The following is a 16642-nucleotide window of genomic DNA, read 5'->3' on the forward strand; positions in this document are numbered from 1 at the left end:
CCCGCATCCTTGCTAGACTCGAAGGAACAATAATAATTCTCATAGGTAAGATGTTCATATTATTGGTAATGATGAAATGACCAGGACTCCGAAATTATAATACTAGCGAGTCGCGATGGAAATCCATTCTGGACAAAGCGACAAGAAGACCAAGGCTCCAAGAGTTCCTCTCCCAGTTGCACCACAGAACCACGGCCACTCTCTTGGCAACTCGTCTCCCGCCCCGTGGATGGGAGTCTTGGGACTTGGAAGTTGAGGTGGCCAATTTACCATCATCAAGCAATTCATGCTCTGACACGCAGCGACGCTGACAGTTGCTATCTCTATGATTAGTTTGGATTAATCCACCATTCCAGTCACCGGTGTCGGGTCTTCGTCGTGAGCACCAAATTGGGGAATGTCCGAGACAGTCCCGGTCTTATCCGGGGTAAGATATTACTACTACTGAGAAGTTGGCATGTTATTATTGATGGCAAATCGATCCTGCTGGTAATGCTACCTCAATATAATCCTAGTCCTAGTCTACTACTAGGTAGTCTACTATATATATAGTTGAGCAGCGAATTTACTAGGGATTAGCAGTAATGATCCGTACAGGTACGTCGAGGGTATGACCACAGGCTCAACTACGGAGTACTTCTGATTCAGTTCTCCTGGCTGAGCAAAAATTCACTATTTATTTATCTGTCTACCTTGATGACCACCTAGGTAACCAATTGATTATTGTACAGCCTGATCACATGGCAGGTCTACCTTACCGTCATTCCTAAATTGTGGTGTGCTTTGTGCAAGTCAAGACCTTTGCCCTATGAAGGAAGGTAAGGCAGTAGTAACAAGCCTCATTGCAACAGTCTAATAATAACATCAATTTATTCACTGACCAGGCAACAACATATTTTCCTTATTTCCAAGAAAAATTCTAGATATCTAATGTAGTTAAATAGTATGTCTTAGCCAGACACAAGGAATCGTGTCATTAGCACTCGACCGTGCATGAAGCTGTATGGGGATTGTTCAATTGTTCAACTCCAGCAACACATTAATCATGTGCTGCGAGCCTTGGATCAGAACCTTTATTCTCCTTCTTTGTCAATAGCTGTGTACTGATTTCAAACAGAGGACTTGTATACTCGAGCGTGATGAATATAGAATATCCAGCAGAGCGGTGAAAGAACACTTCCTTCTCCATACTTCGTACATCACCAACGATCAGATTCAACCTTCATCTACGCGACGATGCCGGTCAATTGTCCATCAAAATTAGACTAAAAGACCTCAAGTCTGCTCGTTTTCGGATTTCTGCCGCTCAATTGACCCTTTTCTCATCAATGGGTTGATCAGTCTTTACCTCGTTTTCTTATTATCAGTCTTTTCCTACATCAGCACATAGACCTGTATATCTTCATAATTGTACATATATCATGTCAATCAAGCTCTCTACCATCCTCTCCTCCCTCTTCTACCTCCTCCCCCTCTACCTCTTCGTCCTCGCCCCGCTCCTCCGCCAATTCTTCCCAGAAGAAGAATCCCCCCTCAGCCCATCCACCACCGACTACCTCTTCCCCAACGGCGCCGACGCAAATGCGTACCACGACCAAGACGCAGACGACCTCGCCCCGTCCAAAGCCCTCAACCTCCTCGACGACACCTTCATCAGCATCGACGACGGAGTCACCCCCGACTGCCCCCYCGACCCAGCCTACCGCACCCACCTCCTCTCCCGCACCCCCCTAGTCATCTACATCGAGGGCTTCCTCACCCCAACCGAAGCAGACCACCTCGTCGACATCAGGTACCTTTTCGCCTCCTACCCCCAATTCCACATCACACGAGCCTCACTAACGGACACGAAAAGCGTAGGAAAATACACTCCCAGCATAATCTACAACGGCATCACCGAGCGCATCGACCCCTCCACCCGCCTCTCCGACCGCGCCCTGCTCGAGCGCGACCCCACCGTCCGGTGCATCGAGGACCGCGCCCGCGCCTTCCAGGGGTGGCGCCCACACCTGTACATCGAGCGCATGTGGGCGCAGCGCTACAACGCCTCCGGCCACTACAAGCACCACTATGACTGGGCCGGCTCCGTCGCGCGCGGCGGCGACCGCGCCAGCACCTTCATGGTCTACCTCGATGGTAACTGTACTGGCGGGGGAACGAATTTCCCGCGTTTGCGCATGCCGGTTGATAGGCGGTGGTGTCGGTTTTTGGAGTGTCGGGACGAGGAGGAGCCGGAGGTGGAAGGTGGGGACAAGGACAACGCTCCAAAAAGAAAGGCGAGGGCCGTGGGCACGGGGGAGGGCATCACGTTCAAACCTATCAAGGGGAATGCGATTTTCTGGGAGAACCTGAGGCCCGATGGGACGGGGTATCCCGAGACATGGCATGCGGCGCTGCCTGTCACGTCGGGGACGAAGGTTGGCTTGAATATTTGGAGTTGGTACCAGCCGCCGCGGAGGACTTGATCCAATTCTATTAGAGTGTATATACAGTAGACTAGTAAACTAGACCAAAGCCAGATAGATTGTATCAAATTGATGTGTGCAATTGATATTGAACTACCAGTAACCTATGGAATAAAAGGCACTCCGTATATACCAGCCCTGAACGCCAAACACATGACATGACCGTACACTAGTTTCTCATTATCTCGTAGAACAAAACCGAATTTTTAAGCACGTATCATATGCTGCACGATTCATCAACTTCCCACATTCATCCACTGAATCCAGTCGTCGTTGGCGAGTGTTCCGTTCGGTCGGCATGGGTCGCCGAAGATATCGTCCAGAGGGAGAAACCCCATGTCAATGCCCGCTCCCATCTCACTGTTCTCGTTCATCCCCATGCTAAAGCCCTGCGATTCAGTCGTCGTTGGCACCTGCTGCGGCCCTGACGAATCCGGGGGAAACGCCTGCGGCTGGAAGTTGTATCCTTGCCACATGAAGTTCTGGTTGGGGATCGACACCAGGTCGGGGCTGTTGACCGCCTCGGTGCCGCTGCCGGGCGTCGAGCCATGCGAGGCGGGTGACTGCAGCCGCGCTTGGTTCATGGCCTGCTGCTTCTGCGGTGCGACGCGATGCGGGAGTGTGGAATTGATGCCGGTTGAAGTCCCATTATTGAAAAGCGGGAAACTGCCAAAGTTGTCAAATGTCGGAGTGGACACTGCGGCCGTTGGCGAATCAGTCGAGGTCGACGACTGTAATCCCTGCGATGACGGGTCGAATCCGAATTGATTCGCTGGCTGTAGGCCCAGTCCGTCGATGCGGAAATGGTCATCTTCCAATGTGGACATGGGTTGAGTGGGGTAGGCAAAAGGATCATCGGATGGGAACATGATGGGCATGAGGTCCGGCAAATTTCCGGCATTGGCCAACTGCTGCGCTGAGAACTGCCCCGACGAGGGCTCTCGCGAATGCATCACCGGCATTGGGGATGCCGTGGTTGTTGCGCGAGCTTGATCGGCAATAAGGGGTTCGGGCGGCGTGATGGTGGTGTCGGTAGGGGGCTCCGGGGTAGACGGAACCCACGTTGGGGTACTGACTTGGGTATTGACTTGGCTCTGATACATCTTGCCACTGCCAAAATTATGACTGTCGTCCAAGCTCTTGGGTGTATTGCTCGCCTCGGCCTTGGACTGTCGGTTCAGTAGCTGCAGCGGAAACGTACTAGCTCTCTGCGGGGGCGCTATCTCGGGTGCAGATTGCTGGTTCTTCACGGTTGCAGCAGGCCGAGAGACAGCAGCCGGCGCTGGACGCTTGAGATTCACAGGCTTCACCGAACTCTGGCGGTTTTTCAAGAGCTCAGGCAGATTCTTGAACAGAGAATTGAGACTCTGCGAGCAGCGATCTGCCGCCAAACTCTTCTTCGCCAGTCCGGCCAGAGTGTTCTTGCCCTCCATGGCGTCTTTCAAAACACCGTCCTTGGCCGTGGGCGAGTCGGGATTCTCGAGCACAAAGAAGATTAAAGACAAGATGGCAAAATAGGTTGTGTACATGGTGAACCAGAAGGACCCATTGAGCAGGCCACGCTTGTGCATGCCAGTCGTGATGTGGACAATATTGCGCGAGACGCTCACGCATGCAGCGGCGCAAGCATATGACCGTCGGTCCACACCTCGAGCTTGTGACCCGCTAGACACATAATGCAAGAAGGGTCGATACATGACAACCTGCACGTGAGCATAGCTGATTCGCAACAGCTGTCGGATACTGTGAACGTATTAGACTCGGAGAGCAGACGCAATAGAAAAAGGTGAAGCTTACCGTTCTAACTGGGGAGATACCTCCGTTCCTGGACGGAGAGCCGCAGGCAGTTCCTCCATCCAGGTCTGCAAATCGCGCTCGATTTCGCGAATCTTGGAATGACTCACCATGTAGCGCATATCCGACTTGGACCGATGCAGAGCATTCTTCACCGGATATATGTACTTTACCACCTTGAGAATGATATTGGACAGCCGAGTGTGGGCGTTGGCCCCTGCCATCAAGGGCGTATAATCCGATGGCATGGGCAAAATACCATCCTTGGTGATAAATTGCCCATCAACATCCAGGGGGTACTCCTGATCGATGTCGTCATTGCTCAACATCTGGGGAAACCCCAGCAGGGTGCTCACGTAGACGTCCATCTTCCGTACGACCCAGAAAATGCGTTTCCGCAACTCTCGCTCGATGGGGTTGAAGTCGGCGGCAACGGAGCGATGCAGCCCTAAGCGCAGAGCCGAACGGAGCGCTATTCCCACATACGAGTAGCATGTACTTAGTTTGGCGGAGGATTGCAAGAACAGGACCATGAAACAAACCGCTTGTAACGAGGTCAAATCACGGCAATCGGTGATGTCCAGGAGTTGCCGGCCAGCCTTGAAATACTGAAATCTGCAACGCCGCAAATCAGTTGAGGCCCGTAAGTGACGCTTTTAAAACCAACTTACCCTTGACCAATAGCGCCTTCATAACCTGCAATATCCAGGGTACCAGCCCCGTCATCTGAGAACAAGCAACCGACAGACATGACGATGTATAGAAGCGGCAAGAACGAATTCTCTTCGTTCCCAAACTGCTCCGGAGGGGTATCATAGATCCGATCCAACATGGCAAAGAAGCTAGACTCGTGCACGAACCGCATGAGAGAACAGCCCTCGTACAAAGCGTGGTGGCACAGACGCTGTGCCACATCCCGGGAGGGCAGATCGTGAGTGGGGGGTAGCGAGGAATCCGACGGAGACTCGGACGTCGACTTGGGACTATCCAGCATCTGAGAGAGGGCCCGTGTTCGGAGCGACGGGACCGGCATGTCTGAAGCCCCAAGTTGCTTGCGCAACCGTCGCAGGAAGATGATACCGGAGGTATGTCCATGATAATCCCAATGACCCTGGTCATCCAAATCCAGACATCCTGAATTCTCAACCATAGACTCCAACAGCGACTCGTCACCGGCACCGCCGTCCGCTGCGTCCGTTGTTGGCTCAGGAGCGGCTGAGGTTTTAGGGGCGCTTGCGGTTGGCATCGGCGGCTGCGGTTTTTCCTTTTTGATGGCGGCGAGCATCTGCTCGGTCGCATGCACGTCAAACTGAGGGTCGTCCAGGTTCAGGTCGGGCAGAACCACGCGGAGAAGGGCTTCGGCTTTATGCAAACGATTCTCGAGTGCCTCGACATATTGCGGAGCAGGATTCCGGCGCCGGTTCGAGGGTTGATCATAGGTACATTCTGGTGCAGTATCCAAGTCAGAAAAACTGAAGATCAATCGTTCAGAAGGCCGAATTACCATAGCTATAGACTGTGCAATGGGTACACGGCTGCTTCCCATCGCACTTAATTTTCTTGCGACGACATTCATCACAGGCGCGAGTCACCCGGCGCCGCTTCTGCATGGGAAGAGGCTCCTTCGGTTTCGAATCGGAAAGAGGGCCATGACCTGAAGTGAAATCGTGAGGATGAACAGGAAAAGCGGATGAATTCGAGTCGTCATAGTTGTAAAACTGTGTATCTGATGCGGATGCGGGATCGTCCTCGTTAGAGGTCTCGGCGGGGGCGCCGGCGAAGGGGCTGGAATTGGCGGCCATTCTCGACGATGACGTTGGCGCAAAGGTTCATGCAAGGGGGAGAATTAGATAGATTTGGAAGGGGAATGAAATAACAGCCCGCGTGGCGATGCAAAGATCTATCGCACACGAGGGGCAGATCGGAGGATTATCGCAAGAGTCATGGAAGGCACACGGAGGAGTGTGTCTGAGTAAGAGAGGGAAAGGAGCGAAGACAGATGAAGTAATCTCTGCGACTAAATCTCAATCCAGCGTCCACAATTGGAACTTTGTTCTCAAGGTACTGGGATCCCACTCCCGTATTTCGGTCGGATTAGCACTCTTCGGTCGGAGTTAGGCCTGTCTGGCTCTTGTCGCCGAGAATAAAGAGGGATGAGTCAAAATCAACAACGAAGGGCGCACACTCCGTCTGGGTAGTAGTAGAAGTATCGGTAGGATTATGGATGCCCAAAAGAGACACTCAGGACAATAATACTGAAAGAAATATTAGACGACTAGAAGCAAGAGGCGATCCCCAATCTTAGTCGGCGTCCCACTTGTAGCCTTTTTTTCCCTTCTGGGCTGCTTATGCTTCGTGGTTGGTCAGTGCTTCCCGCTTTCAGTAGAGCAGTGAAAATGGCGCAAAATGCATCGGCATAAGAGATGACAAACCAACAGGGATGATGGTGGATAGAGAATATGGCAATGTTGGGACTCAACAAGGATTTTGTGCAGTATAGAGCTGTAGATGGGTAGTGGGAGAAGGGTCGGAAAAGAATTCACGCACCTTGGGGCGCACAATCTGGATCAACCAGGAAATTTCACACCTGCATGGACTGATTGGGCCAGAACCAGAATAGAAGAAAACATCGAGTGTTCGAAGAAGCCTCGGTTGATGAATGGCGACGAAAACTAGACTCGATACCGAATCTCTAGAGAAAAAAAAGGTCTGTGACGCCTTTACAGAATCTGATAAGCCAGAAGATGTGGACAAAAGGACTGGAGGGTCCACTGTTCCAGAGCTGGAGAGATGGGTCTAAAATCACTATACATACTGAGTCTACTGACTTACTGTAGATACCTCTCTAAGGATTATTATTAACGGATAGCTGCTCTATTCTCCTACGTAACAATAAAAAGCATTCATGCTTATGGGAGGCAATATGAATGCACTATGGAGGAAAATGTACTCCATACCATACAGTATCCATCGCCGAGTTCTCAATCTGTTGCTTATTATTCAGCTGTCTAATATAGATCACCTCATGCTTAGGGATGGCTTATAATCCTAACCAAATCATAATCATAGTTTCTGTCATAGTTCTATGATGGAATTATACTTTGAAGAGTCGCCACCTGAGCCAATCTACACATGGTGGTTTATGATCACTCATTTTGATTATAAGACTGAGCCAGCCAGACAAGGGGGAGAATATATCTCAATAACAGAAACAACTCATAACATACCATGCATGATCTCTGGAATTTGCTATTCTGTTTATAATCTATCATGGCCTTTTTACTCGTCACTCTCTGCTGTATCTTGGCCACTCTAGGATCTTTTCTGTTTGGTTACGATTCGGGAGTGATTGGGTCGACTCTCGAACAAAAGGCCTTTTTGCATGATTTCCATCACCCTTCTGATGCAGCTACTGGAGGCATTGTCTCTTCCTACAATGGTGCTTTATCCCGCTACTGCATTTTGGAGGAGTTCTAGATCTAACATGCCACAGGAGGAGCCATTCTGGGGTCCATAGCCGTCCCCTACATCTGCGACCCCTTTGGCCGCCGCCCAGTCATGTTCGTAGGCGCTCTGCTGGCCGCTCTGGGCGCTGCTCTCCAGGCTGGAGCCGTACACATTGCCATGCTGATTGTTGGCCGTTTGATTGCTGGCTTTTCCATTGGCTTGATGTCGACCACGATTCCGATCTACTGTGTGAGACCTCTCCAAATACAATCTCGACATGCTCGTCTGCTAACCGGCCCCCAGAGCGAGGTTTCTCCCGCGCATATTCGTGGCTTTCTCGGTGCGATGCAGCAGTGGATGCTTGGGCTGGGTGTGGTCGTCGCAGTATGTTCCTCTGGCTCTAATCTTGCGAACGATTGATCGCTGACTGATGTAGCAATGGGTCGGATATGGCTGCTCCCTACACACAGGCGCCTTTTCCTGGCGGTTCCCTCTAGCCATCCAAGCCGTCCCCGCCGTCATCCTCGGCATTGGAGTCTGGTTTCTCCCAGAGTCGCCGCGATGGCTGATTGGAAAAGGCCACAAGGACGCCGGCAAAGCCGTCCTCAACCGCCTGCATCTCAACCACACCCGCACCAACACCGACCTCGTCGAGTCCGAGTTCACCCAGATCTGCGAGAGCATCGCGTCCGACTCCCGCACCGTCGTCTCCTCCTGGCGCCAGCTGCTGTTCTCCTCGCCCACCTGGCGCCGCCGCGTGCTCCTCGCCTGCGGCATCCAGGCCTTCACCCAATGCTCCGGCACAAACGTCATCCAGGTCTACAGCCCGCGCATCTACCGCTCGCTCGGCCTCCCCACCTCCACCACCCTCATGATCACCGGCGTCTGGGGCGCCCTCGCCCAGTTCTGGAACACCGTCTTCCTGCTCTTCATCGACCGCGTCGGCCGGCGCAAGCTGCTCATCCCCTCCCTCCTCGGCATGGGCGCCGCCCTCTGCGTCGAAGCCACCCTCGCCCGCTACTACGGCAATTTCGCCCCGGACTCCTCGGTCCCTTTCTCTCCTGCAGCCCTCCGCGCCGCCATCGCCATGTTCTTCGTCTTCTCGCTCTTTTTTACCTCTCTCGGCCTCATCTCCTGGCTCTACCCCGCCGAGATCTTCCCCACCGCGATCCGCGCCCGCGGCTCGTCCATCGCGACCGCCACGAACTGGAGCCTCAACCTCGTCTTCGCGCAGTGCTCGCCCATTGCGCTGACCACGCTGCAATACAAGTACTTTTACTGCTTTGTTGCGTTCAACTGGGCCGCGGCGGTGATTGTCTGGGCGTGCTACCCGGAGACCGCGGGCAAGTCCCTCGAGGAGGTCGGCGAGGTGTTTACTACCGGTGCCCGGGCTCGGCAGCGTCGCAGGGCCCAGTCGTTTGGACTGGAGTCCCAGGCGGATGTCAAGACGGATGTTACGTTGCAGATTACACAGGAAAAAGAGTTTACAATCCGGATGTAAGTACTGGAGCGGTTGAAGATGAAATTGTTATCGCGAATAGAGTATATATATTTAGAAATCACCAAACGACGCCGTAGTCACATGCGGTACCCTGTTTGTACAAACCATGAATGAGAATTATATATAGAGAGAGGTCCAGGACGTAGATGATGATGATGATGATCACCTCAACGCAGGCATAACATAGCTCGTAAGCGGCGCACTGAGGATCTCCTGCCGAAGCGCCCCCTCCCACCCCGCAACCGAACCCTGCCACACCTGGAGCGTCAAGCACCCCAGCAGAAACTCGCTGACGCGCATCCACGTCTCGTAGCCCAAGCGCTTCGCGACCTTGAGCATCCGGCCAGCGAACCAAGGTCGGCCGTACGGCGTTCGGGCAGTGGGTGAGTACTGTCTGAAATCAGGCGAGGCGAGCTCGAGCTCATCCAGCACGAAGACAGAGGGGAAGACCGGACTGGTGCTGAGAGTGGCCGTTCCGTCGTTGCACTCTAGCATGATCTGCAGCAGCGCCTCGACAGAGCCGCTCGTGTTGACCTCGCTTTCGAGCACGGCCTGCTCCAGCGTGTGTAGAAAGGTCTCGCTGTGGACGATGGACGAGCGATAGTCCCAGAGACCGGCGTTGAGCATGATCAGCGCGACGAGGCGGGCGACGAATTGTTTGCGGTTGCCTGAGGCGGTGAATCGGACGCCTGGCGGAGCGGCGAGGATCTGGTATAGAAGGGAGGTAGGTTGGAAGGCAGTGTGGCGAATGGGTGCGATGGCGGCGTTGGTGTGCGTTTGCTGGTGGAGGGCGAGTTGCTCGCAGCGTTGGAGGAACTCGATGAATTCGTTGCATTGGTGTTGGAGTTCATCTCTGGGGAAGAAGGAAGGGGCCGTAGAAGGTACGCCCTCAAAATCGGTGGCAAGGCATAAGGAAGTTGGCAGAGAAGGCTCCGCCGACGAAGTCACAGTGGCCATATCACGCTGTGAAGAAATAGGTGGATTGGGCTCAAAGAAAAAGCTCGGCCCATGAGTTTCATAGCCCGACAGAATATAGTCCTGCCAGTTGATCAACATCCCCAGCCGCGTATTCTCGAACGCCGCAGGCCCACCGCGCGCTCGAATCATCTCCCGAGCAGCTCGCATGTGAATCCAGCTGATCTGCTTGCGTCCGGGCCGGGGGTCAAAGTCCTCCAGACCGGCTGCACTGAGGCATGCAATGATGGCCACGTCGCTAATGTCTCCGGGGTTTGCAGCCAGATGCTCTCGGAGCATGGAGATGGCCCGGTTACGATGGACCAGAGCCATCTTCGTTTCCTCCTCGTTCCGGATCCAGGCCCACGTGTTGGCCGCGTGGACGAGGATCGTGTTCTGGAAGGCGACAGGGCCTTTCATACCCTCGGGGACAAATACGGCCGTGTACCAATTATGAGCCTTAGGGGACCGGAAGTGGTTGCCGTAAGAGCAAGCCGGCATCTCGTTGACGTAGAAGTCAAAGAGTTTGCGACCCTCCGCATCCAAACCCATTGGCAAAGTGTTGAACGGGTCAGTACGCGCTGCGCTGAGAATAGATTTGGGGGATAGGGTTAGCGCGGAGGGAGTTGTCGGGGCAGAAGACAACGGTGTCCGGCCGTCGGACTCGGAGTTGCTGCTCCGGTCACCAGACGACGTATAGGATTTGGGCAAGTCGGAGGGTGAAATAAAGAGGTGAAGCTCAATAGCGTCCTGTGGTGAAACAGAGACGAGAGTATTTACGTCCGTCTGGCCGGCAGTTGCTGAGACGTGACTCTCTCCAATCCCTGTCGATGAACCCTCCCCTAATGAATCCTCGCGCATGGATTCAGCCTCCATTTGTGTATCTGTCGAAGCGTCCGGGCACTTTCTCCTCCGGCCCTTGCCACGGTCCTTCTTCTCCTTCTCGGTGGTACTACTCTTTCCCGCATTCTTGTTCCTCGATCGCCTGCGAACCTTTGGCTGTGATTCCTCTGTTTCCTTCACAGATTCGCCATTCTCATTGTCTGGTTGCGGCACGCCACCGCGTTTCTGCCGCATATATTCATGCATCACATGGCGCTTGACTCGGGTGAGATTGCTTCGGCTGTTGTTCGAAGCATCGATGAACTCCCACCGCATCTGCGAGGATTGTGCCGGTGGCTCATTTGCAGCTGTCTCCTCCGAAACATCGGACATAATCTATCCTTGGAAATTGATTTCGACTTGGTAACGGGGTTGCAACTCGAGGGATCGAAGGTTGAATTGGATGGTCCTGATTCAATGATAATCAAATGACGACGGCGCATCATCAATTGAACACTCCTGCGCTCCTTCGATTATGGAGTCTTGCCAGCAGAAAGCGAAAGTACTACCCAGCCGATCCAAGTATATGCGGGGTTGAGTGCTGAAAACGAGCGTAGCTGAGATGAGATGAGATGACACAGTGCAGATACCGTATCCTTCGGTTACGCCACAATTAACTGGGGTTTAATGGTCGAGAGTCTTTATGATTGCTGATCATTGAGGTTGTTTGTTGATCATAAGGCGGGGGGGGGGGCTGGCTAATGGTGAAGAATGGCTCCAAACTCCGGAAGGCGAGGAGCTAGCTGAGCAATGCACTGGCCAATATGAAGAACACTGGAGATTTCATAAACATGGAAACTCGAAGTGAATTTCATGTACTTTGCAACAGAAAAGCGACAGATGGACAATCTGCGCAGAAAGGCAGTGACGGAGAGTATTGACTTTGCTGTGGTTTGGTTCGGCTTCAAGCCAACGTCTCAATCTTGGGACTATTCCCCACAGTATAAAGTAGTCAGATTGGAATCTCGAATCAAATGGATCGCGGGACTGGCGAACAATGGTACTGTAGTTATGGATCGGCCGGTCCAGTCCAGTCCTCAATTCTGAGCATCACCCAAGTCCCGGTATATGAGGGGATTTAAGGCGGGGATGGACCATCAGACTGAGACTTGGAGGTTCGAGACTCGAAAAAAAAGGGTAGACTAGAAACGAGCTGAATCCGACGAGCTGAATCTTCAGGCGTCGACTGCCTTTCTGACGGTCTCCACCTGATCGCTCTATTCCGTCTTACTCGTCAGTCGGAAATCCTCAGCCGCACGGAATTCGACTAGCTTGATAGATAGCGTGCAAGTTGTTGTGCTGTTGCCGAGCTGGCGGTGGCTTAGCATCTCCCCCAAAGTCCCTTATCGTCGTTTTAACTTTAAAAGAGAATGGTTCGAGAATCGAGAATCGAGACCCTGGCAGGATGAGGACCCTAATTCTCACGTTTGATGAAGGACTTCGAATTGATCTCAAATTGTGTGGCAGTTCAACTGGCCAGTCCAAAGGCACATCATGTGCTAGTCTATACTACCTAGAGTACTCTTCGTCCGTGTTACCATCCCCGCCAAGACAAAGCAAGCATGAAGAGATTGGCGCGTCTCATGATCCTGGCGTTCTGCACGATACATCATACAGGCCTACAGGGCCAGCCAGGGAGGTGGAGTAATTAGGTAGGGATCATGGTCTCAATAAACTCTCGACGATGGGCAATGCTCCCGATTCCTTACCTTGCTACGACAAGCAGGAATCGTCGACTGCGACTACATATGACGGCTTTACTGAGTGCAGCCATATTGCTATAGGTACTTACCTAGAGACACCGTCTGGACACAATTGATCCGGACATCGGGTGGTAGTCACTGACTGCTCGGTCGCTCCATATCTTATCTTATGGACAAAGTTTCCGGTTCAGGATCCTGAAGGTTTGTAATGCGCATCATAGACTGCTATAGTACTCTCCCTGTGCACGTTGGACATCACAAGGATAGATACAACTGCGCTGTCATCTATATATGTAGTCACGTCAGCCTGCACTGTCACAGGCTCACAGCTGACCTTGGGTAAGCCACAAGGATCAGCCATAATAATCCCTTCTCAGATTGTTGAATCCTCCAATTGTAGAACAAGCAAAAAGAGATGGTAGGCTATAGGCATCATAACAGCAGCCTTAAGACGTAAGCCCACGTGACCGTACTGAAATGGAAGGGTGTCACATGACACTAGAGCAATGGCGGAGTTAAGCTCACCGCCTTCAGTAAAGTCCGGCTGCCAACTGCCAAATCCTTGAATGCGTTCCTGCTCTCCGCGTCGCCGGTCGCGCAGTTGATGCCATGCGATCTTACCACCCCTAGGAGTCTGAGAGATCCTGCTAATGCAAGTGAATGAATCATGGTTTTTGCACTACTTTGAATTACCATTTTGTCACATCACAGTGAGATTTGCACTCGTTGCAGTGTGGTGGATTCAACCGGTCCGCATTCATTCCGGAGCTGGTCGCTATCCTTGTTCAGCAAAACGACCGTTCAGAAAGGCTCTACTCGCGCCATCCCTTTGACGACAGAGGCCGCAACTGTAGCGCTCCTCGGTTGCTGTCCTTCTAATTGTGTACCGACAGAAGTGCCTTACCAGAATGCTATCACCTTCACCGGCGAGATCGATGTTCACCACCTAGCATTCACCTGCAAACTTTCTCTTTGGGCCAAATTCGCCGTGGAGATTCGTCGCATCGGCTTGTATACATGATCGAGACCCATTTCGAATACAGTTGCCCTCATATAGCACGGCATCTTTTCTTTTCAGCCCTTCGCGGAGGTCTCTCATTGCAATGGCTGGAGACGCGATCGCGCCTACGGAGCCTAGCCAAGTCAACGGCTCAATAGGTCTCGACCGATCCACCACAAATCCTTACGAGACAAATCCAGAATTGATTCCGCCGACAGATTCATTTCTTTCCCGAAGCCCGCAATACGGTCGCTATGCCCCGCATGTCGATGACTTCAAACCCCGCTACGATGGTTGGTACCAGGCGGAACCGGAAGCTAGTTCGTACTGGGAGGAGGTAGTGCGCACATCCTGCACTCCAGAAAATTCCCTCAATGTGCCAGGGACAAGGGAGGTATACGCTGCTGGCAGCGTTCTAATCAAAGTTGACCAGGAACCTGCGGCTGGTGCGGCTGCGGAACGATACTCAAGTGTTAATACGAACGAGTTGAGTGCTGCTAAAAGGGCGGAGGATGCTCTTCAAGAACTCGGTGTTGCTACGCCAATCATATACTTTTATGGCACAGTTGACGGAAAGAACGTCACTGTGGAGTCTAGAATTCCCGGAGTGTCTTTGGAGGTCGCCTGGAAGTATCTCACGATTGAACAAATTGGCGCTTTTAAACAGCAATGCCGTCGGATTATTCAGCGCCTTGCAATTGTCGAGCCTGCGCCGGACTCTGCGTCGTATGTCTGCGGCGAACTCAACGCTCAATCACCTCCGGGTATCGAGGACTCAGAAAGGGACATATTGTTTCAAGATAAAAAGGGGACGGAGCAGCTCTATCTAGTTCACAACGATATGATCCGGTCCAATATCATGGTCAAGGATGGCCGGATTGTTGGCATTCTCGGCTGGCGACAATGTGGGTTCTTTGGTTTCGAGAGAGCAAAGCAGATACATCGTCAGTTTCGGATACCTGAGCGTCCCGTCATTGAGAATGGCGGGGTCAACGTAACTCAGGCCTGGGCCGACCTCTATGACGATATCCCAGACGTTGGTGGGACAAACGGGCTCCCAGATCATCCTACTACAGCTGCACCTGAGGTGAAAAGTGAGCCTCTGCAGCCGTCGTTGGACAAATATCCCCCAAGCAACGAAACCGAGATTTTGCCCGCTCTGGCGCAACTTGACGGCACCCTTTTGCCCGAAGAACATCCGACGCCGAGGAAAGTCTCTGATCTGAAGAGCGAGTTGGCCTCAAGAGCATCATCGACAGATCGATCATCGCCATCTGGTTCCATCAAGGCAGCCGGGAGAAGAAAATCGGGCCCCGGTGCATCGAAGAAAGGGACAGCCAAGAAACAGACGACGAAGAAACGCAAAATAGACGAACTTGCGAGCGAAGACGTGGGAAGCGGTCGCTCCAACACCCCTTCTTCGACTCGTGCCAGCAAGACGCCCGGAGTCAAGAAGCAGGGATCCGTATCTGTCGCGGGCTCTCCGGCCCCCGATGGCAGGAAAAGGAAGAAGAATGCGAAGAAGGCGAAAGTAGAGAAACAGGAAGAGGAGGAAGGACAAGAAGAAGATTCGTCGGAGGATGACGGGGTTTTCTGCGTCTGTCGCAAGGGTGATGATCATACATGGATGATTGCATGTGACGGGGAATGCGATGATTGGTTCCATGGAAAATGCATCAACATCGATCCCAAAGATGCGGACTTGATAGACAAATACATATGTGAGTCTCGGCTTAGGCAGCTTTGTACTCTGAAGTGAGCTAATACACATTCATCAGGCCCGAATTGCAAGGCGGAGGGCAAAGGATGGACGACGTGGAAACCGATGTGTCGACTAAAGGGTTGTCGGAAACCCGCTCGTGTGGCAGGCAAGAACCCAAGTAAGTATTGCTCTGATGAGCACGGACGGGAATTCATGCGTCGACGGATCCAGCAACTCCACAAAGCCCCTGAGGATCCCGCAAAGGCGGAATGGGAGGAGCTTGGCAGCAGAGGTGGTGTTCTTACAACGGGTGATCTTCACGCAGTCGTCATGGCCGTTTCCTCTGCGGAGGAGTTCCGTAAACTTGGGGAGCGCATTATATCGCCGCCGCCAGACGAGGAGGATCCTGTGACAGGAGCAAGGTCGAACAAGAAGCTTGGCTTGGACGTGGATCCCGAAGGCCTGACCTATTCTCACGACGAGGCATCAAAGCTTGATCAGTTGCGCAAACAAAGAGATGAGCTTCTCCACCGGCGCGATATGCTCAACACGCGTTCCACGTTCATGACACTCATTCGTCAGCGATCAAAGAGCATTGTCGAGAAGCTGAAGCAAACAGATCCAAAGGGCGGATGGAAGGATATCTGTGGGTTCGATACACGTCTCGCGTGGTCGGACGAGGAATTCGATGATTGGAGGCTGTCGAAGCTCGGAGCCAAAGCACTCGAGGAGGGCACCCCTGAAGCACTTGCTTCCAGCTATCCGGACGCTGTCGATGCGGATGGCGACACGGCTATGAATGGCACCAAGACGGAGGACGAGAAGGAGGACGAGTTGGCCAAGTTGTCCCGCGGAGTGTGTACGAAGAAGCGTTGCGAGAGACACAAGCAATGGGTCAAGGTTCACCAGTCCGAACTTCTATTCGAGGAGAACACGCTGAAACAGGACCTTGCCACATGCGAGAAAGAAGCCCAGAATGTCGTTGAAAGGGCCGTTCTCCGAATGTGGGCTGAAAAGGAGAATGCTCAGAATGGCGGCGAGTGAGTTGTTTCTCGCCGCACCCTGTTGAAGACAGGTTACAGAATTTGCATATCCGCTACGAGCGAGTCGCTTGGTGGTTGATTGATACCCCTTTTGCGCAAGAAGCTGGGACGGATATGGAGTTGGTCCGTTTATCTGGAAGTCAGGCCATAA

At 52.7% G+C, this 16642-nt stretch overlaps 5 protein-coding genes across 5 annotated transcripts; 3 read left to right on the plus strand and 2 right to left on the minus strand.

Moving 5' to 3' along the window:
* Positions 1 to 1421: 1421 nt before the first annotated feature.
* On the plus strand, positions 1422 to 2465 carry Aspvir_005662 (oxidoreductase, 2OG-Fe(II) oxygenase family; the record flags this gene model as incomplete). Its single annotated transcript, XM_043268875.1, has 2 exons — positions 1422 to 1792; positions 1856 to 2465. 2 exons carry the CDS (start codon positions 1422 to 1424, stop codon positions 2463 to 2465), a joined length of 981 nt encoding a protein of 326 aa, XP_043124810.1.
* A 236-nt stretch (positions 2466 to 2701) lies between these two features.
* Aspvir_005663 (putative C6 transcription factor (Mut3)) lies at positions 2702 to 6061 on the minus strand (the record flags this gene model as incomplete). The annotated part of the gene is made up of 4 exons (XM_043268876.1): positions 2702 to 4208; positions 4263 to 4874; positions 4931 to 5705; positions 5764 to 6061. 4 exons carry the CDS (start codon positions 6059 to 6061, stop codon positions 2702 to 2704), a joined length of 3192 nt encoding a protein of 1063 aa, XP_043124811.1.
* Positions 6062 to 7529: 1468 nt separating this feature from the next.
* On the plus strand, positions 7530 to 9207 carry Aspvir_005664 (sugar porter family MFS transporter; the record flags this gene model as incomplete). Its single annotated transcript, XM_043268877.1, has 4 exons — positions 7530 to 7698; positions 7753 to 7955; positions 8010 to 8090; positions 8143 to 9207. The coding sequence occupies 4 exons, from the start codon at positions 7530 to 7532 to the stop codon at positions 9205 to 9207; spliced, it is 1518 nt and encodes a 505-aa protein (XP_043124812.1).
* A 162-nt stretch (positions 9208 to 9369) lies between these two features.
* Aspvir_005665 (sigma-70 region 2 family protein) lies at positions 9370 to 11376 on the minus strand (the record flags this gene model as incomplete). The annotated part of the gene is made up of 1 exon (XM_043268878.1): positions 9370 to 11376. The coding sequence occupies one exon, from the start codon at positions 11374 to 11376 to the stop codon at positions 9370 to 9372; it is 2007 nt and encodes a 668-aa protein (XP_043124813.1).
* Positions 11377 to 13849: 2473 nt separating this feature from the next.
* Aspvir_005666 (putative PHD transcription factor) lies at positions 13850 to 16492 on the plus strand (the record flags this gene model as incomplete). The annotated part of the gene is made up of 2 exons (XM_043268879.1): positions 13850 to 15467; positions 15525 to 16492. The coding sequence occupies 2 exons, from the start codon at positions 13850 to 13852 to the stop codon at positions 16490 to 16492; spliced, it is 2586 nt and encodes an 861-aa protein (XP_043124814.1).
* Positions 16493 to 16642: the final 150 nt, after the last annotated feature.

Source organism: Aspergillus viridinutans, assembly GCF_018404265.1.
Source record: "Aspergillus viridinutans IFM 47045 DNA, scaffold_3, whole genome shotgun sequence".
In the NCBI taxonomy this organism is placed as follows: Eukaryota; Fungi; Ascomycota; class Eurotiomycetes; order Eurotiales; family Aspergillaceae; genus Aspergillus; species Aspergillus viridinutans.